We start from the raw sequence: 25,494 nt of genomic DNA on the forward strand, positions 1-25,494 counted from the left end.
TTACCCTCTTCTCTCAATTCCTCTATACCCCCCACTTCAGCATGTGACAAACACTTATCTATTGTCTCTGTCTCTATAGATTTACATATTCTAGACATTTCATATAGATGTAATCGTGCAATATATATAATTTCACTTAGCATAGTGTTTTAAAGGTGCCTCCATGTAGTAGCATATATCAGGACTTCATTCCTTTTTATAGCTAAATAATATTGCACTGTAGGGCTTTATAACATTTTCTTTATCCATTCATCTATTAATGGACATCTGGGTTATTTTCACCTTTTTTGGCTATTATGAATAATGTTGCTGTGAACATTCACATACAGGTTTTTGTATGGACATATAACCAATTAAATTTGGGGGCAATTCGTTATGCAGCAATAGGTAACCAATACAATACAACTGAGGTCCAGAAAGATCCCTGATTTCCAGCATTTCTGGATACTGCTTTAAGTACATCCCCTCTGAGGCTGCTTGAGGTAGCTATAATTATAAAGGGTAGAACATGGTACTGAGAATACTTGAGCAGAAGCTATTATTCCCAGCTACAGCTCTGAGAATTACCCAAGTGCTGTGAAACACACATGGTAACATGCGCACACAAAATCTGGTTGCATAAGTAAGAAGCAAAGTTGGACCTTGCAACTTTATTGACATTGCAACATAACATTTTAAGAAGATAATCCAGATTGAGGTGGTGATTGTATTACCATACAAATTTACTAAAAATTAGTGAACTATACACTTAAAATATGTGAGTTTTATGATTGTAAATTATACTTCCAGAAATGCTGGAAATCAGGGATCATTTCAATACATTTAGCAAAATCAACAGGATTATTTGTAGCATTATTGGCAATACTGCCCTTAGACTCTGGAGACACAGACCACTGCTCTGGACTGTACACCGTGGTTGCACCCTACACAAAGTGTGGGGAGTCCGTGGATCCCAGGTGTTCTTGTACCTCCAGTTAATTGTGCCCTGGTGCCCAGAATTCTGTATTACCTGCCATGAGAGCCCATGCCTGTTTCCACACCGGAATGGGTATCTTCCATGGATCTGTCCTCCTTTTGGGTCTGACAAGGAGTGACAGTTAACAGAAGAGTGGGTGACTAGAACTTCGACTTGTGGGCTGGGTATACAAATGCATACACGAAGTCCCTCATGGTGAGGGATGGAACCTGGGGTGAGAATAGAAAGTTGAAGGCTGAGGCCACAGCTGAGGCTGGCTTTCTCCATACTGCCAAATTCCAGCACAAAATTCCAGGAAACCTGAGAATTCTATATTCTATATGGCATGCTCTCCTTTGTGCTGGTATATTTGTTAAGGTAAAAGAATAAAGGGTTTTAGGCTGAATTTTTTTAAAACATTCAAGATTTAGATATATGGTATGTGGACCTGCATTTGTATTCTTGCCCTGTGCCTGCATATGTTAAGTAAGGGTCAACCTGCCTATTAGAGTTTGGTAAAGCTCTGTAAAACACTCTAATAGAAATAACCTGTGTATTACATTTTCCAAGCATTTTTACATATGAATATTAGATACTAAGATAGCCAGTGGGAGCCTACCTCCCTTCTACATTGGCTCTAGCTACTTCTTTTGGAATGGAGCTCCCTTTGTTCTGGCTGGTTTATATTCTCTGATGCAGTCTGTTTGTCGTGAAGCAACGGCCTGGAAAAAGGCTCTCAGGTAAGTTCAGCTCTTGTTCCTCAATTTAATGGAACACAGAGAATATGAACTGCTTTCTGCTCCATTTAATTCCAATTACTACTTGCCTCTATGGGAGGAAGGATGAGCCCTAGGAAAGGCATAAAACTCTCTCTAAAATCTCAAATTGCTGTCATAATCTTCACTCACCTTCTGTTTGGATGCAAATATGTGAGTATTACAACCCTGTTTCAATTTATATTAGTTTAAACACTGGATGATTTTACAGCCTGATCAAAGAGCTTAAAACATAAGGTTTTAAGTTAAATTTGAACTTCAGATAAACAGTTTTAGTATAACTATGTCCCAAATATTGCACGTATTTTTTCAAGCAACCTTAGTACAACAGCAAACTCATCATGATTTCTTTTGTTCTTTGGTTTACAATTTTTTTTTTTAAGATTTATTTTTATTTATTTAACTCCCCTCCCCTCCCCCCTCCCCTCCCCCCCTCCTCTCCCCTCCCCTCCCCCCTCCTCTCCCCTCCCCTCCCCCAGTTGTCTGTTTTCTGTGTCTTTTTGCTGCGTCTTGTTTCTCTGTCCGCTTCTGTTGTCGTCAGGGGCACGGGAAGTGTGGGCGGCGCCATTCCTTGGCAGGCTGCTCCCTCCTTCGGGCTGGGCGGCTCTCCTTATGGGTGCACTCCTTGCTCATGGGGCTCCCCTATGCGGGGACACCCCTGCGTGGCAGGGCACTCCTTGCGCGCATCAGCACTGCGCATGGGCCAGCTCCATACGGGTCAAGGAGGCCCGGGGCTTGAACCGCGGACCTCCCATGTGGTAGACAGACGCCCTAACCACTGGGCCAAAATCCGTTTCCCTGGTTTACAATTTTATATACAAATTCACCCTACCCTTCCCCCCCACAATGTGCTTACCCTATGGTTATGATATGTCTCAATTTTAAATCAATGAGGTAATTCTCTCCTCACTTGGCCCAATCTCATCTGCACCTCCCTTTCTTTGGCTGGCTTTCCAGTTCAGTTCTTCAGCTCACCCAGTTGAACGCACTTCACTGAATTTGTAATAACTAACATTCATTGAGCACTTACTGTACGCTCTTACTATAAGCATTTACTGTAAGTGGAGTCCGTCTCAAGGCTCTCAGGGACATTACGAAGTAAATATGGTTATTATCCTCACTCTACAAATTAAGAAACTAGGTCTTGGAGGAGGGGTTCATGATCTTGAATTGAAATAAAAAAAAATTTTTGTGGGGATGTGTTGGTGCAGGTGTGATATATTTATTAAACAATACACAGTATAGCGTGGACTTAGGAAGGGGTCGTGGTTTTCACCTGACTGGCAAAGGGGGTCCGTGGAACAAAAAAGTTAAGAACCCCTCAATCCAAAGTCATACAGCCAGGAAATGGCAGATGTGGCTTCAAAATCTATGACACACAAAGACTACATTATACGATCTTCCTATAAACTCTTTATTGAGAAACATTTACTTAGTTTGATGGAGTTTGGATCTGCATAAATAAACAGACTACTCTTGCAGTATTACTCTTGCAGCGGTATTACCTGGGTTCAGGAATAAGACAGATAAATTACGTCGTTCAATTAACAAATATTTACCACATTTTCTTATTGTGTGCAGTTCTGTCTGTGGAAATAAGAAACTGCATCTTAGTGCCCTCTCACTTCCAAACATCGACTCCCTTAGTTCAGCAGAATTTTTTTTCTAAGCTTCCCACACCCGCCAGAGATCGAGATCCTGGGGTTTGCTAGGGAACTCTACGCTGTCCAAATCAGAAGTGTTTCCTTGAAAATTACTTTCCCAAGAAATTTGTATTTGAGAAGCAGCGCCATTCTAACTAGTATCGTCCTGAAATAATCTCATAAATAGAGATATAGGCAAACTTTCGCTCTCAGGAGAGAGAACGACCATCTTCTGAGAGGGGAACGTCCACTCTTTTAGAGGCAGATGAGGAACAGAACCAAGAAACACAGGGCACTGGTTCTCGGGCGAACACTCTTCGGGTACGGACCCGCCACAGCGTGGTTGCCGTGGAAACCGAGCGTGGCTGTGTGGATGCCGCGACGCGCTGAGACCAGGCCTTTGCTGTCAGTCTGCCCGGCGGGTTTACAGGACTGACGCCAAGATGGTTAGTATTTCTGAGAAGTAAGGGCGAACCTTGAGTTGGTCTTGGGGCTGGGGATTAAAGGTTCCTAGAATACTTCTGGGTTAAGTCCAAGAGTGTCAGCAGAGGGTGATTCGATCCCCCTGCCGTCCCAGTGTTGCAATTGTAAACACTTGAATGCTTTCTTCCCTCTTGCTTCTCCACTTCTCCACTCCTGAGCTGCGTGTGGGATGGAGGGCAGGTCAAGGGTAGGTGAGATGACAGAAGTTGCACGAAAGCATTCCTACCCTACCCTAAGCGGAGAGGAAAAATAAGTTAAAGAGTAGCTGATTCAGCCCAAGTACAGGGTGATGACCCTTTTGGTAAAATATGTGTTACAAAAAGAGTTTGAATAAGCTTGCTTAGTATTCATTATTAGGGATTTGACTTGTGTGTAAGTCCTGAGCTGTCTCCTTCCGTTTGAAACTGATCATTGGAATTGGACCATACAGCTGTCTTTCTTGTTTCTTTCACAGATGCTTTCAAGGGCCAAACCTGCAGTAGGTGGAGACCTACCGCACACGGACAGAAGAAAGAAGAAAGGTAGGAAGATTCCAAAACTAGAGGAGCTACTTTCACAAAGAGATTTCACTGGAGCTATCACCCTTTTGGAGGTAATGTCCAAAGAAGGTTGCTTCTTAGGAGGTGAATACCAAGTATAGATGAATGCTTGGGTGAATGGCTGTTTGCTCTGTGTGGGAACAGGTGGGTGCATTCTGGGACTTCTTTAAGCAACCCTCTGTTAATTTAGTGAGATGAAGATTCCAAGCTAATTGTCAAAGAAATATTTCTTTGGACAAAGTTAAAAAGACAATGATGATTTTATTCATAGTTACAGGTAGGGGAGAGAGAACTCAAAACACTGACTGATCTCAACTCTGAGGAAGACAGGGAGTTGGTTACCTTTTATAATCAGGGTAAAGGCTATGGAAAAATACTCTCACAAGAGAGGGGAGAGGAAGATCAGAGGCAACTTTGATTCTCAAAATAGCTAGCACCTGAAGCTGTTTTTCCCTCTTTTTTTCCCCCTGCAGTACAAGTTGTTTATCTCTGCAGTCCTACAGCTGCAAGATTAGTTTCCTGGAAATCAGGGCTGGTGGAGGGAGCAGGTAGGGTCGCCCCGGAGATAAGACCTGGAGTTCAATCACAGGAAAAGCAGTCGTGGTCACTATAAAACGGATTAAAAATAAACTAAAATAAACTTATTTCTTGAGGAACACTTTTGATTGTGTTTATTCCAGCTGATTGTGAATCTAACCTAAAAATTGGACATTTAATACAGTGTTAGTTCACAAATTGTTTATTCTAGCCCCTAATAAGTTTAAGATTTATTGCTGTTATAAATTGCTGATCAAATTTAAATAATTCTACCATGCTTATTGTTTAAAATATTGTGTACTTGGAAAACAGTTCTAATCTCTGTGACAGTAGTTCTCAAATTTTAATGTGTATTGGAATCACCTAGTTTACTTATTAAAATGTAGGCTCCTAGAACCCTGCCCTAGGGCTTCCGATTCTTTAGATCTGTAGTGGAGCTCTAGAATCTGCATTTTAATAAATAGTCTGAGTGCTTCTGATGTAATGGTCCAAGGAGATTGCACTTTGAGAAACTGCTTTTTGGAAAGGGCATGCTATAGGAGAGTGAAGAGATGTGCCAAATGATGAAGAGTTTTGATGGTATTGTCTGGTTGTGTAATGCCATGATCATTTCTGCAGAGTACCAAAAAGCATTACTCTGAATCTCTCAAAAATAATTGTTTTCATTTGCTTTACATATATATCTTAATCATCCCTGTCTAGTCCTATGTTTCATATCAGTGTTCTTGTGTTAAGCACATTGTTTTACCTCTTTGGTGTTAGTTTTCTCATTTTTAATGTGAAGAAGTTGACTCTAAAGGGCCTTCTGGCTCTGTGAATTAGGGGACTGAGTGCCATAGATAAAAGTTTGATTTTTATCAGTCTCTGTTTTTCTTCTCTTTAAGTTGGCAGGAAAACTCCACTCTATGCTTACATTCTTAGCTCAACAGTTGGAGTGCCATGCTATGTGAGAATGGGAATTGCCATGGTTTGGGGTGAGGAAGTCTCATGAGCTCTCCTATGGCTTCAGGAAATTTCTGGGGCAAATTCAAGGAGACGTCAAGTAAGCATTTCTTCAGACTTAAAGCACTGTACTCAGATTCATAGCATTTGGTTATAAGAGGATTTCTAATTCTGTGAAGCGGGCTACAGGAATAAGTTTGTTTCCCAGACAGTTATCAAAGGCGTGTCTTCATCTTGTAATGGCTAAGGTACTGTAAGTTCTACAGTGTATGCTCTGTAAATATGTGTTGGCTCATTTGATTTTTTAATTTCATTTTTCACACATGTTTTTGATTTATTACTCTGCAGAGTGAAAAACCTCACCTTACCATGGAAATTCAGACTCCTTTTCAAGGTCTTGATCCTTTCCAGTAAAATAGGACTTTTCTTTTTATTGAGGTGAAGTAATTAATAAGTACAGTTCACAATGGACATAAATGATGCCAGTCCTCTGCACATCCCTAACTCTTGTAGGCCCAGGTGGGCTAATCTGTTTAAGTGTAGTAGTGATTTTATGGCTTATCCTCAGTGAAAGTTTCTAACCTAAAAATAAATATATGTGTGTGCTAACAGGGCAAGATTGAAGTGTGAGGTTGAATGCAGTAGAGCATGAAGTGTGAGCACATGGGCTTCAGAGTGAGACATTAGTTTAAGTTTCCCTAACACCACACTTATAGGCTGTAAGGCCTTGAGTTCATTGCTTTATCATCCTTACTTCAGTTACTTAGCATTAAATATTTCACATAATTGTCCTGTTCCTTACATATCTCCTAGAATTGTTGTGAGGATAACTCTTAAATATTTTCTGGAGTAACACGTGAGTACAGAAAGTTATATTTGAAAATGTAAATTGCAGTGATAATTAGCCCATTGATATGGGTTTAATTGAAATGGTTATTGTTTTGCTTCTATTTCTTAAAATTTCATATCATTCATCAGTAAATTAGCATAGAATTTTTTAAACAAAGGGTTTATTATTCAAAGTTTTTCATGCTTTTTTTCATGAATTTTTATCTTAAGTTCAAACGTCATGTTGGGGAACAAGAGGAGGATACTAATTTATGGATTGGATACTGTGCTTTTCACCTGGGTGACTACAAGAGAGCTTTGGAGGTTAGTAAAAAAAAAAAAAAAGGAACAAAAATGTGTTTAAAATAGTATGAAACTTTGTCTTTTTAAATTAGTTTTATTGATAAAACATAAATCTATCCAAAGTATACAATCAATGGTAGAAATTTGTCTTTTAATAATAATACATATTCATGGCATGGTAAAATTCAAACAATTTAGAAGGGAACAAATAAAAAGAAAAAGAAAAAAGCACACCCTATCTACCTTTCCTAGTCTGACTTCTCTGTTAGAAGAAGTAGCCACTGGTAATAGTTTTCTTGATGTATTGCTTCAAAAATGTTCTATACATATTCATGTATATATATGTATATCTTGTTTGCTTTTTGTTTTACATACATATTTAAGAGATTGCATAACACATTAACAATAGTATTTAAATAAATCTTCAGAAAAATAAGCCATTTTGATAAAAATTTTCATGAGTTTTCTCAAAAGAAGTTCCTTTTTACTTTGCTTGTTACTTTTGGCATAAATATTATATTATGTTTATAATTTTGCAAGTATAATTGTTTCGGATTTTTTTTTCCTGATCCTTGTAAACCCTACCCATCTACAATAATCAGTCTATAGAATTATGGATTCACATCTAGTTAAAATTATAGATGCCCCTTGTCAAGCAACTTTTCCTTCATAAATGAAATTGTTTAAACATTTTCCCACATATTCTTACTCCCAAAATATAATCTAAGGATAGTTGAAGAATCTGCATAATGCAAATGATAGTACTCATGATCAGGTAATGAGGAGGTAAGGTAAGATGAAGAACAGAAGGAACATAATTGGTGAAAGAAAAGAGAAGATGTAAAAAGGACAACACATGCTGGTGGTATTTGTGAAATGTTTAGGAGAAAATTAAGAATAATCCAGTAGTAATAAAAGGAATAAAGATATATAGTAAAGACTTTAAAAAAATAAAAGAATATGGAAAATATAGGTGAAAGTGAATTTCAGAAAGTGTCGTTGGCAGGGAAAAAATTTTACCTTTTTCTTTTTTAAATGTAAAGCTAAATAAAGCCAGAAAACAATTCGGGTGAAAAGAAATTCGTACTGTAGTAAAGTTATCGTATTTTAGGTTAGCTGAACCTATGTATTTCTTATAGTTTATCTTTTGTATTCCTTTTAACCAATTCAAGAGGTATATCCTTTTGTTAAAGACATCAGTATGACTCACCATGTTAGATACTAAGTATACTATTGAATATATTTTTCATTGAACTAGTAGCATGCAGGAAATAAAGGAGAGAATGGGACAAATCCCAATCTAAATGTTTTAACAAAGAGCTATGGGAATACAAGTGAAAGAGCAACTCTGGCTGACTGAGGCTTTGTAGAAAGTTGAATAGAAGAGATGGCTTTTTCACAAGGTCTTAGAGGAGGAGTAGCATTTCAGGATGCACTAAGGGGGAAATGATTGAAAGGGCTTTGTGGAGAGAAGACCGTGGACAAAGACCTAGAGGTGTGCAAAGTCTGTGAATCTTGAAGGGACTTCCTCTTACGGAGGAGTGAATGGTGGCCCCGGAGATGTCGGCTGCTTTGTCAGTGAGCACAAAGCAGTTTGGGGTAGGTGACTTGAGAATTATTATCTAGTGTTGGTGTTGTGTATAGTAGTATATGCCTTTTTAATTTAGCAAAAATAAAATATTTTAGTTTGTTTTTTTTATGGTTTGTTAATACATATCAGTGTTAGAAGGGAAAAACAAGTGTAAGATTATATGAACAACAGCCCTACATGGGTAGGACTGAGCTTTAATTTCAGTATTTAACCTTTTCAGGAGCAGTTAAGGAACATATAGGATTCTCTAAATGTCAAGTTGTCCAATCTCAGGGATAAATCTTGTTCCATTATAGAAGAATGGTGCCATTGATTGCTTTACTGGCAAAACAGGATCATTGCTCAATATTTATTTCAGGAATATGAAAATGCAACAAAAGAGGAAAGTTGCAATCCTGAAGTCTGGGTGAACCTAGCCTGTACCTACTTCTTTCTTGGAATGTATAAACAAGCTGAAGCAGCTGGATTTAAAGGTGAAATGGCTCTTTTAATATCTAATATTTTCATGCATAATAAGAGTCACTTTGGAAATTTTAAAACTTATTTCTTTTTCTATTGAGAAAAAACAAAGAGAAATTAAAAAGCCAAGAATAGCTTTATTCTTCAAAGAATTTTGGATTTGAGCAACTTTATGTTTAATGAGTTAATATTCCCCTAAAGAAGCTACAACCAGAAAGGAGAAGGATGAGAGAGGAAAAAGAGCAAGTTTTCTTTCTTAAGTTCTTGCTAATGGTAGGAGTTGGGTATAGTTGTTCAAGTTCTTGTGGTTATAGATTTTACATTCGCTTCCCACTTCTGAGTGGGAAGCCCAGTAATTTCGATATGAAGAAGCCAGGGTTCTTGTCATGACAGTCTTTCAGGAGACCTGTACTCAAGTTTTCAAACAAGAATATGGCAAAAGGGAAAACATAGGAGAAAAGATTAGCAGTAGAGTAAGAATCAAATTAAATTCAAGAAAATGTAGGGAAACTAGGTTAGGAAATTTGTTAGGGAAAAAAGTATTCCAGGGCAAATTCTTAGAGAATTAACTGCTATATATATATGAAGAATTCCAGTTCAGAATCTTTTGAGAATGTGAACTTGAAGCCTTTCTTGATTAATATCCAAATTGTTTCACAAGTACTAAAGAAGTTTTTCCTAATTTAGTTATCAGGTCCTTTAAATTACTTACTTTATCTCATGTTTCTAAACTTTATCTCAGCGTTAGAAGTAGAAGTAGAAGGTGATATATTGGTTGGGGTAACTATCCATACTTTTTTCTTTTTATTGGTCAATTATGAATTTTTATTGGAAAAGAGAAATAGGATTGAGTGTCCAGAATTAGGAAAATTTCCCAAGAGTATAAAGGAATCTGAAACTTGAATGATATTAACTTCTTTGGTTGGCTACCTATTTCAGTGTGGCAGATTATCGTGCTAGCAGATCCATATTAGAGAGACAGGGCTAGTATTTAGGAAAACATGGCAGCATGATGATGGGAAAGGAGATTTCAGAAGGAACTGACATAGAATTCAATACACATATTGAGATGACCATAACTAGTTTATTTCAGCTTATAGACATCACAAAGTTGGGCTGCACTACACTACTGTGCTTGTGTAGTCTTGTGCTGTGGGTCATTATAATAGAATCAGGTAGAACAAGTGGTGGGAAAGAGCAGATTCTTAGAATAATTTTCTTCTGGTTCTTAATGCTATAGCAACAGCATCAAGAACCTCTGCAGGTAGAAACCAGACTAAAACTGTATGTATTATAGCAGAGATATGTTCAGATCAGAAAGATAAGGATTAGGAAAGACTCATCTGAGTTTAATTTCATACCTGCAAGGACTAAGTTCATAGACTATTGAGTTCTTTGATAAACAGTTTGGATTTTTCTTTCAGCTCCAAAAAGCCGACTCCAAAACCGCCTGCTCTTCCACTTGGCTCACAAGGTATCCATGTTCTCATTTCATGCTTTTATTTTTTAAATATTTTTCCTTTTTTCTTTCTTGTCACCAACAGTAGAGAAAAATAACTAAAAATTTCTGTTAATGGTATTTCCAGTAAAGCAGATAATAGGCTCTAATTTTATAGGATTTTCTTCCCTTTCAATGTTCTTTACCCTTTTAATTTGTTCAGTGATGTTAGCTTTTAGTTATTCTTAAGTAGCAGTCATTTAAGAAGGTTTATGTGAGTCAACTATCCTATTGTCTCATAGGAAACAGATTCAAAGACACCTTGTCCCAATTTCTGAAAATAAATATACACTTTTCATAATTGCCTCATGTCAATCATTTTGATCATCATAAAAATATTTTGTAAATAATATAGTTTGAAATTATAAGAGCTACATGTGTTCATTTATTAAACAATGAAAATATAAATAAGAGAAAAAAAGAAAATAACATCCACCATACTAAAATATAGCCACCTTTCAACCTTTTGGTATATTGTACCTTCTTTCAGGATTATTAATTTTTATTGCATATTTATCTGTTTGGTTTTTTTCTTTGTTTTACAGAATGGAACTTACGTTAAATACGTATTTTTGTATTTTGCTTTTTTTCACTTACCTTTTTACTGTGAACATAGTCTCAAGTCACTAAATGGTCTTCAAAAACATGATTTTTAAATGACTTTATAAACCTCTGTCATATACATGTGCCATAATTTATTTAACATTTCTCAGTTATTTGGCTTCAGACTGTTTTATATTTTTTATTATAAATGTGCCATTTTGAACATCCTGGAAATGGAATTACCAAGTTAATTGGTGTAAACAACTTTAAAGCATTTATTTCGTATTGCAATATTGTATCGCAGTTTAATTGTCTACAGGCAGCACATGAAAATAATTTTTGGTGCAACTTAGAAGTTCACACTGATAGATGTGAACTTTCTTTTTAGCTTTGTCAGTTTTTGTTTTACATGTTTTACAGATTGTTAGGTACATACAAATTTAGAATTGTTTTGCCTTCCTAGTGGATTGAAACATTTTTTATGAAATGTCCCTCTTTAGCTCTAAAAATTCCTCTTAAAGTCTACTTTATCATATTTGTAAAGATACACTAGCACTCTTTTGGTTAGTTTTGCAAATTCTGTCTCTTTCTATTCTTTTACTTTTTATCTTTCTATTTCCTTACACTTAAAGGTCTCTTATAAATAGCAAATAATTGAGTTTTGCGCTTTTAAAATCCAGTTAAAAATCTTCATTTTTTGGAAACTCTAATATTTAATCTATTTTCTTAATATAATTACTGATATGGTCAGATTTATAACTGCCATCTTACTATTTGTTTTCTATTTGTTCTAACTGATCTATGTTTCTTTTTCTCTCCTTTCTTGTCTTCTTTTGGATGGTTTTTTTTATCATTCCATGTTTACCCTTCATTCACTTGTTAGTATTGCAAACTTTTAAATTATTTAAGCAGTTACTCTAGCAGGTGTCTTTTGTGTATTGAAGTTTAATTTTAGTACTTTTACCAGTTTTTTTGTAGTTCCTTTTAACTCATTTACTTCCTCCCATCTTTTGTGAAAATTTGAAATATATTTTAATTAATTTTTCGTAATTCCACAAGACACTATTATTGCTGTTTTTTTAAGTCATTATGCATTTATATTTAATCATATTTTCCCTTTCCTTTGCTCTTCATTTCTTCCTGCATCTTTGTGCTTTCATTTGGAATCATTTTACTTCTATTTGAAGACCTTATTTTAATATTTCCTTTACTGTAAATCTTCTGGTGATGAATTCTCTCAGTTTTTGTCTAAAAATGTCTATTTCACCATTTTTTTTAAGATTTATTTTTTATTTTATTTATACCCCCCTCCCCTTTGCAGCTTGCTTGCTATCTGCTCTCTTGTGTCCATTCGCTGTGTGTTCTTCTCTGTCTGCTTGTCTCCCTTTGTTGCGTCATCTTGCTGCACCAGCTCTCTGTGAGTGCAGGCTGTCAGTTCTCCGCCGGCACAGTCCAGCCTGCCTTCACAAGGAGGCCCTGGGACGCAAACCCAGGCCCTCCCATATGGTAGACGGGAGCCCAATCAATTGAGCCAAAGCCACTTCCCCTATTTTTTCTGGGTACAGAATTCTAGATAGCGATTTTCCTAAAGCACTGTGAAGATGTTACTGTATTGCTCTTTGGTTTCCATTGTTTCTGCTGAGAAGTGAGTTGTCAGTCTTAATGTTGCTTCTTTGAAGGTTTTATTTTCTGACTGTGTTTAAGAATTCTTCATTATTTTTGTTTTTTAGCACATTTACTATAATGTGCCTAGCTGTGGTTTTCATTGCATCTTAATCTGGTGGGTTTCATAGTGCTTAATCTGTGGCTTTGACGTCACTTTTCAATTTGGTAAAATTCTTGGACCTTAACGTTTCAAATTTTCCTTCTGCTCCATTCGCCTTTTTTCTCCAGAGACCCCAATTGTATGTATGTAATAGACCTTTCCATTATGTCTCATATGTCTCTAAATACTCTTTTCTACATTTTTTGTATATTTTTAGCAGCAATTTCTAACAGCTAAACCTTTCTTTAGCTGTATCTAATCTATTAAATCCATCTGCTTAGTTCTTAATTGCAGTTATTATATTTTTCAGTTCTAGAATTTATATTTGTGCTTTTAAAAAAATTATAATTCCTTGTTAAAATTTCACAATTTTAAATTTAATTTCTTAAACGTATTGATAATAGACATTTTAAAGTCCCTATCTAATAATTCCAATAACTGTATCTCCTGTCAGTCTGTTTCTGTAGGCTATTTCTTTTCTTGGTTTTTGATCAATTACTCTTGTCTTCCAGTATGCTTCATAATATTGAATGCTAACTATTGTATATGAATATATAGACAGATAATTTGAGGTTTGGGATGATTTTGTCTTCTTCCAGAGAGGATTTACTTTATTCTGATAGGCACTTCAGAGAGAGGCAAATCACCTTATTCATGTCAGGGATTGTACTAATTTAAAGCTGATCTTCAGTCTGTCTATTTCAATTTTTTATTTCAGTATTCTATTCTATTTCAGTAGGCCAGGTCTATTTCCTTTTTACCTCTGCTGCAAAGGTGGCTTTTCAGCAGTCCCAAATGGAAGTCTGGTGGGCCTGAGCTCTAATTTTTGTCATTAAGCCCATAGGACTTTGTGAAACTCTGCTTTGTTTTCAGCATCTCAGCTACTAATTAAGAATTTCTCCAGATGCCTGGAGAAAAAAAGCAATGCTAAATATCAGGCTCATCTTTTCACACTTTCCTTTTCTGGGGGGATTGTGGCAACTCATGTCCTCACTACCTTGGTAGCTCTCTCATGTCTTCACACAGGTTTTTCAATAGTTTTCAAACTTTTCTAGTTCTTGGTGAGAGAACTTATAATAAGCTACTCTGCTATTATTATTAGTAGAAGTCTTTGACTCAATTTAAAGAAATGTATTTTATTGTGTTTTTCCTTGATTACAAAAATAATGCATGTTCACTATAAAACTTTTGGATAATAGAGAAAATCAAAAGGAAAAAAATCAGTATTTCATGTAAGTCTGCCACTTAGCAATAACTGCTATAATATTTTGCTTTCTTTCAGTCTTTTAAAAATGCATATCTCAGTTTACTAAATTGTGGTATAGTACTTATACTGTTTTATAGCCAGGTTTTTCACTTAAAAGTATATGAACATTTTTCCAAGTCACTAGATATTCTATAGAAGAGATTTAAGTAAAAGTTCAAGGGACCCATAGATAGCTTTTCAAAACAGTGTTCCAATTTTTAAAAAAATTAAACAATAGGAATGTCACACAAATATTTGGATTTCTGGCTTCTTTTTTAAAAAATTTGAAGATTTAAAAACACTGAATTTACATTTCTACATGCAAGAATTGTTTGAAACTAAGCAATGGGTACTAATTTTAGATGGAATAGTTTCTTTCTATTTTGTCCTAATCCTATGCTATCTGTAGCATTCTAATTTAGAACCTCACTTCTATGTCTTTCTTTTTTTTTTCTTTTTTTTTTTTTTTTTTTAGGTACTGGGGCCTGAGATTGAACCCAGGACCTCGTATGTGGGAAGGTGGTACTCAACCACTGAACCACATCAGCTCCCCTGAGTTGTTTTTTTCATTCGTTTGTTGTTTTTAGGAGGCACTGGGAACTGAACCCAGAACCTCTCGTGTGGGAAGCAGTCGTTCAACTTCTTGAGGCACATCCACTCCCCACCTTGCATTTTAATATCTTTCTCATGTTCCATCTAATAGATATGCTATAAGTTACTTAATCATGTTCCTGTTGTTGGTTAACGGAATTGTTTCTGATTTTTATGTCTAGTGAAATAGTGATATTGGAACCTCTGGTTTCTTGATCGTTATTATCAGTTAACCAAAGGGCAGGTAGATAAGAAAATTTAGACTTAATTGGAACCTTTCCAGTCTGGACTTTGTAATGTAGTAGCTGCAGCCATTTACCTACCAAATCAAGATACGATTTAAATAACTCATAAAAATTATCTGTAATATATGTGATCAAACTAGAAGTCACCTTCAAAGTTTTTTGTTGTTGTGGAACCAGCTTCTTTTTAAAGATTTTTAAGCTTAGAAGTCAATCTCAACACTAAGAATGAGTAATCTACATATTAAGGGTCACTGTTAAAAAGAATATACCTGTTCTATCCCATGTGTAACTAGCAACCGCTTAACAAAGGAGGCATACAAGGTTGAAATGGAATTTTGACAAGCTGAAACAACAACAATGTATACTAACTGAAGCATGAATTAAAAAATCTAGAACAGAAAATTGGAAATCATATTTACTAAGACACATTACATTTTGATTCTATGTTGTCCACTAAGTAGAAAGATATACAAAAGAACAGATCATAATTGTGTAAAGGGTAAAAGTAAAAGGACATAGTAAAAAGGAAAGGGAGAAAATGTAAAGAAAGAAATAGAGCATAAAAAAAAGATAAGAAGGGAGTGTCAAGGTCAAGAAATTTATATTAGCTGTAATTTAAAGGCTTTCTGTTGTAAGGCTTTGCCTCCAGAGGCTATTTTCAGCCTTTCCTTGAAGAGGAGACAAAGAAGAAGACAAGAGCCAGAATGATAATAGGGAGAAGATAGATGCACAAAGACATAGGGAGACGAAGAAATTAAAATTTCTGTAAGGTGTTTATATATGTACAGTAATGTGGATCTTTACATGCCTTTTTCTCTGTTGCAATTTTAGTTTAATGATGAGAAGAAATTGATGAACTTTCATCAGAATCTTCAGGATATCACAGAAGATCAACTCAGTTTGGCCTCAATCCACTATATGCGATCTCACTACCAAGAAGCTATTGATATATATAAGCGAATATTGCTAGATAATAGGTCTGTGTCCTTTTTTGCTTATTGAAAATTTCTTTCATTTTGTTGGTTTCTTCTGTAACAAATTTGGCTAAGAATCTAGATAAGATTTGTATAGATCAGTATTTTTCTTTCTCATTATCACCTAAGGAGCCCTTTTCTTTTAAGAATTTCATTTTTATTTTTTATTTTTTTAAATTTGTTTTATTTTTTTTTTTCTTCCCCTCTCTCTCCCCACCCTGATCTTTTTGCTGTCTGTGTCCATCTGCTGTGTGATCTTCTGTATCTAGTTCTCTTTTTTATCTTCACTCCTCATCTTTCTCCTCTAGGACTCACCAGGATTCAATCCTGGGGTCTTCTGATGTGGAGAGAGGTTCCCTGTTAATGGCATCACCTCAGTTCCTGGTCTCTATTGCGCTTCACCTTGACTCTCCCCTTCGTCTCTCTTTTGTTGCATCATTGTCTTGCTACCTGACTCATTTGCGTGGGTACTGGCTAGCTGCGTGGGCACTTGGCTTGCTGCACAGGCACTTGGCTCACCACTCAGGCACTCAGCTCACCATGTGTGTGTTCAGCTTGCTTGCTACATGGGCACTAAGGAGCCTTTTTTGTAGTTAGACTTTTTTACTCCAATCGTTCCTACCCACTCCACCCCCCCAATGAAATTTTAACAAATGTACTGTGTATCTGTTCATACACTTTATATATGTATATGTGCTTTACACATAAAATGAGCATGATTTTTTTTCATCCCTGTTACCCCCCATGCAAGATTTTTTTCTATGATTATGCCCCAGTTGAGGATGCATGGTCTAGATATATCTATCTCAGTGTTGTATTTACACTACAGGTAACTTGCTGACAAAATTAGAAATAAACTAATCTGAAAAAATAACATTCCAATTTTATATTGCTGACTGCTTACCGTTACCTCCAAAATAGCTCATCCTATAACCTCAAAAATATCTCATCCACTTCCTTTCTCCTTTCTTTTGCTTTACCTTCAATCTGCCAATCTTCCCTTTCTTCTCTAGTTGTCATTTTTTACTCTATATAAAGACACCAAAATATTACAATTCAAAAAGGAAAAAAAATGTGCTGATTATATCTTGACTTTCTTCTTCAGAAGGCAAATTCATGAACTGTCCTTATTGCCTTCCTGTATATTTGAGCCATTAAAAAATGTCTTTGTAGTTTGACAGCATTTTTGTGAACTAGACAAACTCTTAACCCTTAATTCTTTCATTTAACAGGGAATATCTTGCTCTCAATGTCTATGTGGCCCTCTGTTACTACAAGTTGGATTACTATGATGTGTCCCAAGAAGTTCTGGCTGTTTATCTTCAGCAAATTCCTGATAGTACCATCGCACTCAATCTTAAGGCCTGTAATCATTTTCGCCTTTACAATGGCAAAGCAGCTGAGGTAGTCATGGAAATGCATTTTTAACTTACTTAATTCTAGTTTGAAATAGTTTATATTTTTCAGGTTATTATGAAACTCTAATTATGCATTTATAACTCTTGATTAATATCCCTTTGTCACAGCCAGTGTGATTCTGTGAGAACCTGTTTATCAGATGTTCTAAAAAGAATTTTGACTTCTGAGTTCTCTGTGTTTTGTCTAATATCTTGTAGATGATCTCTACCTAGATGCCTTCCATTAACTTAAATAAGTTTTAAAACAAATGTTTCATTTTCTTCCTTTAAAATATGTTTATGATTCTGTAGGTGAATGTCATCAATATATACCCAGTAAAACATATCAGAAACCTGGAATCTCCTTCACTATTTTCTCCTTCATCTCCTACATCTAAACATCTACCAGTTCCTATCAGTTTTGCATCCTAGATATTTCTTTTAAATATTCCTCTCCTGCTTTGCCACTGCCCTAGTCCAGTAATATTAGTTACATTTACAGTATTGTGCCACCATCACCACCATGCATTACCAAAACTTTTTTGTCACTCCAAGCAGAAATTCTCTACCCATTAAACAAAACTCCCCATCTCTCCTCTCCTGCCACAGCCCCTGGTACCCTGTGATATACTTTCTGTCTCTGTGAATTTCCTTATTCTAGGTATTTCATATAAGTGCAGTCATATTATATTTGTCCTTCTGTGTCTAGCTTATATCATTCAACATGATGTCCTCAGGGTTCATCCATGTTGTTGCATGTATCAGAATTTCCTTCCTTTTTATGGCCAAATGATATTCCATTTTATGTGTACACCACATTTTGTTTGTCCATTCATCTATCAATGGACACGAGTTGTTTCCCCTTTTTAACTATTATGAATAATGCTGTTATGAACATTAGTGTACAAATTTCTGGCTGAGGCCCTGTTTACAGTTCTTTTTGGTATATACCTAGGCATAGCCTACTTCTACTCTTGTCCTCTCCAGGCCAGCCATTGTATTTGTTTCAGTACTCCTTACTCTCTTACCAGCATAGCTTTGTACACACTGTTCTGTTTCCTGGACTGACTTTCTTCTTTCTTCACTTGGGACACTTCTACTTCTCCTTTAAGGTTACCCCAAGAGGCAATAATGGTAGACATTTTACAGATCCTTATTGAACGACTAACTTATAAGCACTGGGAAAAACTTTTTACATCCATTATTTCATTTTGCTGACAAACCTATGGATAAATGCTGTTATAGTTCTTATTATATAGGAACCTGAGAGAGCACAGGAGGTCACATATCTATTTTAGGTTAACTCTATGAGATGTCTGTGCCTACAAATTATTTCCTTGGCCTTTACTTTGTTGGAACCCACCAAAATTTAAATGTAAAATTTCTGCATGTGCCAAAAGTCTGAAATCCTATCCTTGCTCAAAAAAATATTTCCAGTTCTCATCATATAAAAATTTATTAAAAAGATGTAATGGCAAGGAGCACCATTAACACTCTTGACAGGAGTGTAACAGTGTTTAGTAGTTGGAGGAGGAGAATAGGATGAAGAGCACATGGCCTTTGCCTATGCCCAGATTCATGTTTCATGGCTCAGGTGGATAAAGTTGATCCACAAATGCTAGTGCTTGTTTAATATGCAATCGAGCAGTCCATTTATGCATTATATCTATTATATATAAAGTACATTTTTGGAAAAATATTTGCTTCAACTAAAGAGACACTGAGTCTGCCTAGTTAGCTGGAGATTTCAGCCTTAGTTCAGTAGTAGAGCTCAGTAGTAAGTAGAGTAGAATTCTGTGGTAATAGTTTGCAATTCAATCTCTTTAGTTCTCATCCTTTGGTAAAAAAAAAAAAAGAAATTTATTCTTGCCTTTCTGCCTTGAGTCAGCCTTGGGGACTCTACCAATTTTTGTGTAAGATCTATTTTAAGTTTTTACATTTTTGCTTTCACATGTTCTTTGCAAAGTCTCGTAAGGATAGCTTGGTAACCAATCAGTATTCTGTGGGCCTAGAGCTATCCAAGTCAGGATACCAGGCTGTACTTCCCATTTCCAGAAGACATTCTTTTTCAGTTAAAAAAAATTTTTTTAAGATTTATTTTTCTCCCCTTTCCCTTCCCTCCCTCCAGTTGTCTGCTCTCTGTGTTCATTTGCTATGTGTTTTTCTATGTCTGCTTGAATTCTTGTCAGCGGCACCTGGGAAGGTCTCCAGGGTAGGGATTATTAGAGCATGAGCTTTGGAACCAGATAGACCCAAATTCCAATCCTGGATAACAGCTGTGTGACTTTAGATAAATTACTTACCCTCCCTAAGAATCATCCCTAAGAATCATCTGGAAAACGCATCCATAGAATAGGGAAAATAATAGTACTGACTGTTTTAGATTGTTAGTACCAACTAATTGTAGGTTGTTATGAAGATTAAAGAATATGATGTATATAAAATCCTTAACTCGATATACATATTAAACTCTCAATAAATATTAGCAATTATCAAAGATTTTGTAGGGTGAACCATAGCCAAGTTTATCTGTATTTTTCTTTCTTTCTTTTTTTTTAAAGATTTATTTATTTATTTAATTCCCCCCCTCCCCCGGTTGTCTGTTCTCTGTGTCTGTTTGCTGCATCTTGTTTCTTTGTCCGCTGCATCTTGTTTCTTTGTCCGCTTCGTCAGTGGCACGGGAAGTGTGGGCGGCGCCATTCCTGGGCAGGCTGCACTTTCTTTTGTGCTGGGTGGCTCTCCTTACGGGAGCACTCCTTGCGCGTGGGGCTCCCCTACGGGGGGGCACACCCCTACGTGGCAGGTCACTCCTTGCGCGCATCAGCACTGCGCATGGGCCAGCTCCACAAGGGTCAAGGAGGCCCAGGGTTTGAACCGCGGACCTCCCATGTGGTAGACGGACGCTCTAACCACTGGGCCAAGTCGTTTCCCTGTATTTTTCTTAATGTTAAGTCCTTTATGTATCCTGTTTAAGAAATAATTTCTTAAAATGAGATCATATTCTCTGATATAATATGAACCTGTTGTTTTGCCTTTTTTAAACCCAAATTATATTTAAATGGGTTAAGTTCTCCAAAAAAGACTAATATTGCTAAATTATATTGAAGAGACAAAACCCCAAAAATATGCTTTGAATATAAAGATACAGAAAATTCGAACATAAAAGGATGTATTTCTGGTTCAATTTTTCTTACATAAATTGGTTTCATGTATTTAGATGATCATTTTCACTCTAACATAGATAAGGTCTCCTACAGCTTTTTTAACAGCTTTATTGAGATATGATTAACATACCATAAATTCACCCCTTTAAAGTGTACAATTCAGTGGTTTTTAATATATTCAACAATCACTGAAGTCAATTGTAGAGCAATTCCATCATCTCAAAAAGCAGCCCTGTTCCCACTAGCTATCGCACCTCCATTTTCCTATTTCCCCAGCCCTAAGCAGATATTAATCTACATTCTGTCTCTATAGATTTGCCTATCCTAGAAATTTCATATAAATAGAATCATATGTGGTCTCCCCCCCCCCCGGTTGTCTGTTCTTTGTGTCTGTTTTGCTGCGTCTTCTTTGTCCGCTTCTGTTGTTGTCAGTGGCACGGGAATCTGTGTTTCTTTTTGTTGCATCATCTTGTGTCAGCTCTCTGTGTGGGTGGTGCCATTCCTGGGCAGGCTGCACTGTCTTTCACGCTGGGCGGCTCTCCTTATGGGGCACACTCCTTGCGCGTGGGGCTCCCCTACATGGGGGACACCCCTGCGTGGCAGGGCACTCCTTGCGCGCATCAGCACTGTGCATAGGCCAGCTCCACACGGGTCGAGGAGGCCCGGGGTTTGAACTGCAGACCTCCCATGTGATAGATGGACGCCCTAACCACTGGGCCAAGTCCGCCGCCATATGTGGTCTTTTGTGACTGGCTTCTTTCAGTAGCCTAATGTTTACAAGGCTTATCATATTGTAGCATGTATCAATACTTTATTCCTTTTTATTACCTAATAATTTTCCATTATATAGATACGTCACATCTTGTTTATCCATTCATTACTTTTTTTTTTTTTAAGATTTATTTATTTATTATTTCTCTCCCCTTCCCCCACCCCACCCCGGTTGTCTGTTCTCTGTGTCTGTTTGCTGCGTCTTCTTTGTCTGCTTCTGCTGTTGTCAGCAGCACGGGAATCTGTGTTTCTTTTTGTTGTGTCATCTTGTTGTGTCAGCTCTCCGTGTGTGCGGGGCCATTCCTGGGCAGGCTGGACTTTCTTTCGCGCTGGGAAGCTCTCCTTACAGTGTGCACTCCTTGTGCATGGGGCTCCCCAGCGCGGGGACACCCCTGCGTGGCAGGGCACTCCTTGGACGCATTAGCACTGCACATGGGCTGGCTCCACACAGGTCAAGGAGGCCCGGAGTTTGAACCGCGGACCTCCCATGTGGTAGATGAATGCCCTAACCACTGGGCCAAGTCCACCGCCCCATTCATCACTTGATGAACATTTGGTTCATTTCCAACTTTTGGCTATTATGAATAATGCTGGTAAAAAATACACTTTTTTTTGTGTGTGTGGACTTATGTTTTCATTTCTTTTGGGTATATACCTAGGAATGGAATTGCTGGGACATATGGTAACTCTATATTTAATCATTTGAGTTTTCCAAAGTGGCTGCACCATTTTACATTTCTGCTGGCAGTGTATCAGGGTTCTGATTTCTCAATATCTTGTCCAGCACTTGTTTTTATCTGACTTTTTGATTCATCCTAGTGGTTGAGAAATAGAATCTATTATGGTTTTAATTTGCATTTCCCTAATGACAGATAATGTTGAACATCTTCATGTGCTTATTGGCCATTTGTCTTCTTTGTAGAAATGTCTATTCAAGTCCTTTGCCCATTTTTTCTTGAGTTCTTTTTGAGTTATAAGAAACTCTTTATATATTCTAGATACTAGACCCTTATCAGATATATGATTTGCAAGTATTTTCTTCCATTCTGTGGGCTATCTTTCACTTTATTGATGTTGTTCTTTGAAACACAAAGGTTTAAATTTTATAAAGTCCAATTTATTTTTTCTTTTGTTGCTTATGCTTTTGATGTCATATCTAAGAATCCATTGCCAAACTCATACTCATGAAGATTTACCTCTGTGTTTTATGGCTCTTACATTTAGGTCTTTAATCCACTTTGAGTTGGTTTTTGAATATGGTATGAGGTAAGAGTCCAACTTCATTCTTTTGCACATGGTTATTTAGTTGTCCCAGAACCATTTGTTGAAGAGACATTCTTTCCCCCATTAAATGTTCTTGGCACTCTTGACAAAAATTTGTTGACCATAGGCACATGGGTTTATTGGTGAACTCTCAATTCTATTCCATTGATCTGTATGTCTGTCCTTGTGCCGGTACCTATTGCTTTGTAGTAAATCTTCAGATCGGAAAGTGTGAGTCCTCCTGCTTTGTTCTTTTTCAAGATTGTTTTGGCTCTTCAGAGTCCTTTACAATTCCACATGAATTTTGGAGTCAGCTTCTCAATATCTACAAAAAAAAGTCATCTGGGATTTTCATAGGTCTTGCATTGAATATGTAGATCACTTTATGGAGCATTACTATCTTAACAATATTGTCTTATGGTTTTATAGTTTTCATGTATACGTTTTTGTACTTCTTTTGTTAAGTCTATTCCTACATGGTTTATTATTTTCATGATATTATAAATGGAATTGCTTTCTTAATTTCACTTTTAGATTTTTCATTGCACTATTGATTGTTACATATTGATCTTATATCCTTTGATCTCACTTATTAGTTCAAATAGCTTTTTTAAAAAATTTATCCCCCCCCCCCCCATTGTCTGCTCTCTGTGCATTCACTGTGTATGTTCTTCTGTGTCCGCTTGAATTCTTGTCAGCGGTACCGGAATCTATGTCTCTTTTTGTTGCATCATCTTGCTGCCTCAACTCTGTGTATGCAGCACCACTCCTGGGCAGGCTGCGCTTTCTTCGCATGGGGTGGCTCTCCTTATGGGGTGCACTCCTTAAGCATGGGGCTCCCTTACACGGGGGACACCCCCGTGTGGTACGGCACTCCCTGCGCGCATCAACACTGCACATGGGCCAGCTTACCACATGGGTCAGGAGGCCCTGGGTTTGAACTCTGGACCTCCCATGCAGTAGGTAGATGCGCTAGCAGTTGAGGTAAATCCGCTTCCCCAAATAGCTTTTTAGTAAATTCCTTAAGATTTTCTCTATATAACATTATGTCACCTGCAAATCAAGATAGTTTTACTTCTTTCTTTTCAGTCTAGAGGCCTGTAGTAGGTTGAAATTGTGTACTACAGAAAAACATGTTCTTAATCTTAATCCATTCCTGTGGATATGGACCCACTGAAAATAGAACCTTTGATGAGGTTATTTAATTAAGGTGTAGTGCAATTCAATCAGAAATATTGCCTTAGCTGCGTTCCAATTTTGAATATCCAATATAACTTCTAATTTCCTATATGAACTCCTGGTTGGGGTTAATTAGAAATATACTTCTGAATTTCTCCATATATGAAGAATATTCCTGTTATCTTTTTGTTAGTGATTTCTAGCTAGTTGCATTGTGGTCGGAGAACAGATTCTGGTATTTCTTTGTTATTTCTTGAATCTTGATTTATAGCACCAATATATGGTTATTTTTTCTAAGCTTTCCACGTGTAATTGAATAGAATGTATACTCTGAAGGTATTTAGTGCAAGGTTCCATATGTGTCCATCAAGTCAAATTGCTTTTTTATGATTTATCAAATCTTCTGTAACTTTACTAATTTTGTTTTCTCTGTTTTCTGTCAATTATGGAGGGAAGTGTTAAAATCTCCCACCCTAATTGTGAATTTGTCTGTTTCTTCTGTTTCTTTCCATATTTGCTTTATGTATTTTGAGGCCGTGTTTTTAGGTCTTTGCGATTTAATAGTTACATCTTCCTGGTGAATTGAACATTTTATCAGTCTAAGGTGATGCTTTTTTGTCTAAATTTGCTTTTTGCCTTAAAGATGATTTTGTACATTATTAGTGAAGATGTATCACCTTTCTTTTGATTTGTGTTAATGGGCTATATATTTTTTATCATATGTTTTAGTTTCCTAGGCTACTTAAAGCAAAATAGTATGAAATGGGTTGGCTTTAAACAATGGGAATTTATTAGCTTACAATGTGAGGCCATGAGAATGTCCAAATCAAGGCATCATCAAGGTGATGCTTTCTTCCTAGATACCAGCTGCCAGCAATCCTTAGTTCCTCTGCCACATGGCCAGGCATATCGCAGTGCCTGCTAGTTTCTCCCTTCTCTTCCAGGTTTTGTTGCTTTCAGTGTCGTGTTTCCTTAGTGCCTCTCTCTGTCTCTGTCTCTGTCTCTCTCTCTATTCATTCCATTTATAAAGGACTCCAGTAAGTGGAGTAGGACCAGCCTGAATCTGAATGAGTTTGGTCACACCTTAACTGAAGTAGCTTCATGGAAAGATCCTACTTATAATGGGTTCACACCCACAAGAATGAATTAGCTTTAAGAACATGTTTTCTGAGGTACATATAGTTCTAAACCACTACACCATACTTTTACTTTTAACCTCTTTATAACTTTTTTTTTAGAGTTTGTTTGTTTTTATTATGACTGTAAAGTGTACAGGCAACACAATATACATTTACACATTTACGATTTGCATTTATTTTCATCTTTTCTTGAGCAAATTCAATTCTGTATGACCCAGTTACCAGCTCCTTTCTGCCCTGTGCTTATACTCAAGACATTTCTTTTCCTTGGTACAGTGCAACTTGATAAAAAAAAAAAGATAAAAAATAAGTAAATAAAAAGCCAGACCCAGGGATAACATTACTAACTTTACTATCCTTCTCATGGAATCACTTTCATTCTACTTTATTTCCTTTCTTGTCATTACATGCCTTTCATTGCTTCCATTCAAACTTCAGTAGTAAAAATTCAAGAGAAAAGAGGCTGCAATGATAACCTTCATCTTTTATAAAAACTTGAAATATCTTATGTGAGTGAGGTGTCACCTCAGTTCCTGGTCTCTGCTTCACCTTGACTCTCCCCTTCGTCTCTCTTTTGTTGCGTCATCACTTGCTGTGTGACTCACTTGTGTGGGCACTGGCTCACTGCACAGACACTTGGCTCACCATGCAGGCACTGGCTCA

At 36.7% G+C, this 25,494-nt stretch overlaps 1 protein-coding gene across 3 annotated transcripts in view; it reads left to right on the forward strand.

Annotated features, from left to right (window-relative positions):
- The first annotated feature begins 3,713 nt into the window (after positions 1-3,713).
- Positions 3,714-25,494, forward strand: part of IFT56 (intraflagellar transport 56) — a 54,187-nt gene continuing 32,406 nt past the window's right edge. The window contains exons 1-7 of one of the 3 annotated variants that reach the window (XM_004462130.3): positions 3,714-3,820; positions 4,312-4,449; positions 6,935-7,027; positions 8,956-9,070; positions 10,481-10,530; positions 15,776-15,921; positions 17,151-17,322. In XM_004462130.3, the coding sequence (XP_004462187.1) occupies positions 3,818-3,820; positions 4,312-4,449; positions 6,935-7,027; positions 8,956-9,070; positions 10,481-10,530; positions 15,776-15,921; positions 17,151-17,322 (717 nt within the window). In that variant the 5' untranslated portion in view covers positions 3,714-3,817. Of the gene's footprint in view, positions 3,821-4,311; positions 4,450-5,854; positions 5,976-6,934; positions 7,028-8,955; positions 9,071-10,480; positions 10,531-15,775; positions 15,922-17,150; positions 17,323-25,494 lie in introns of those variants that run through there. The other 2 variants (XR_002797488.2, XM_058297445.2) reach the window with 2 other exon arrangements.

This window comes from Dasypus novemcinctus, chromosome 5 (genome assembly GCF_030445035.2).
Source record: "Dasypus novemcinctus isolate mDasNov1 chromosome 5, mDasNov1.1.hap2, whole genome shotgun sequence".
Classification (NCBI taxonomy): domain Eukaryota; kingdom Metazoa; phylum Chordata; class Mammalia; order Cingulata; family Dasypodidae; genus Dasypus; species Dasypus novemcinctus.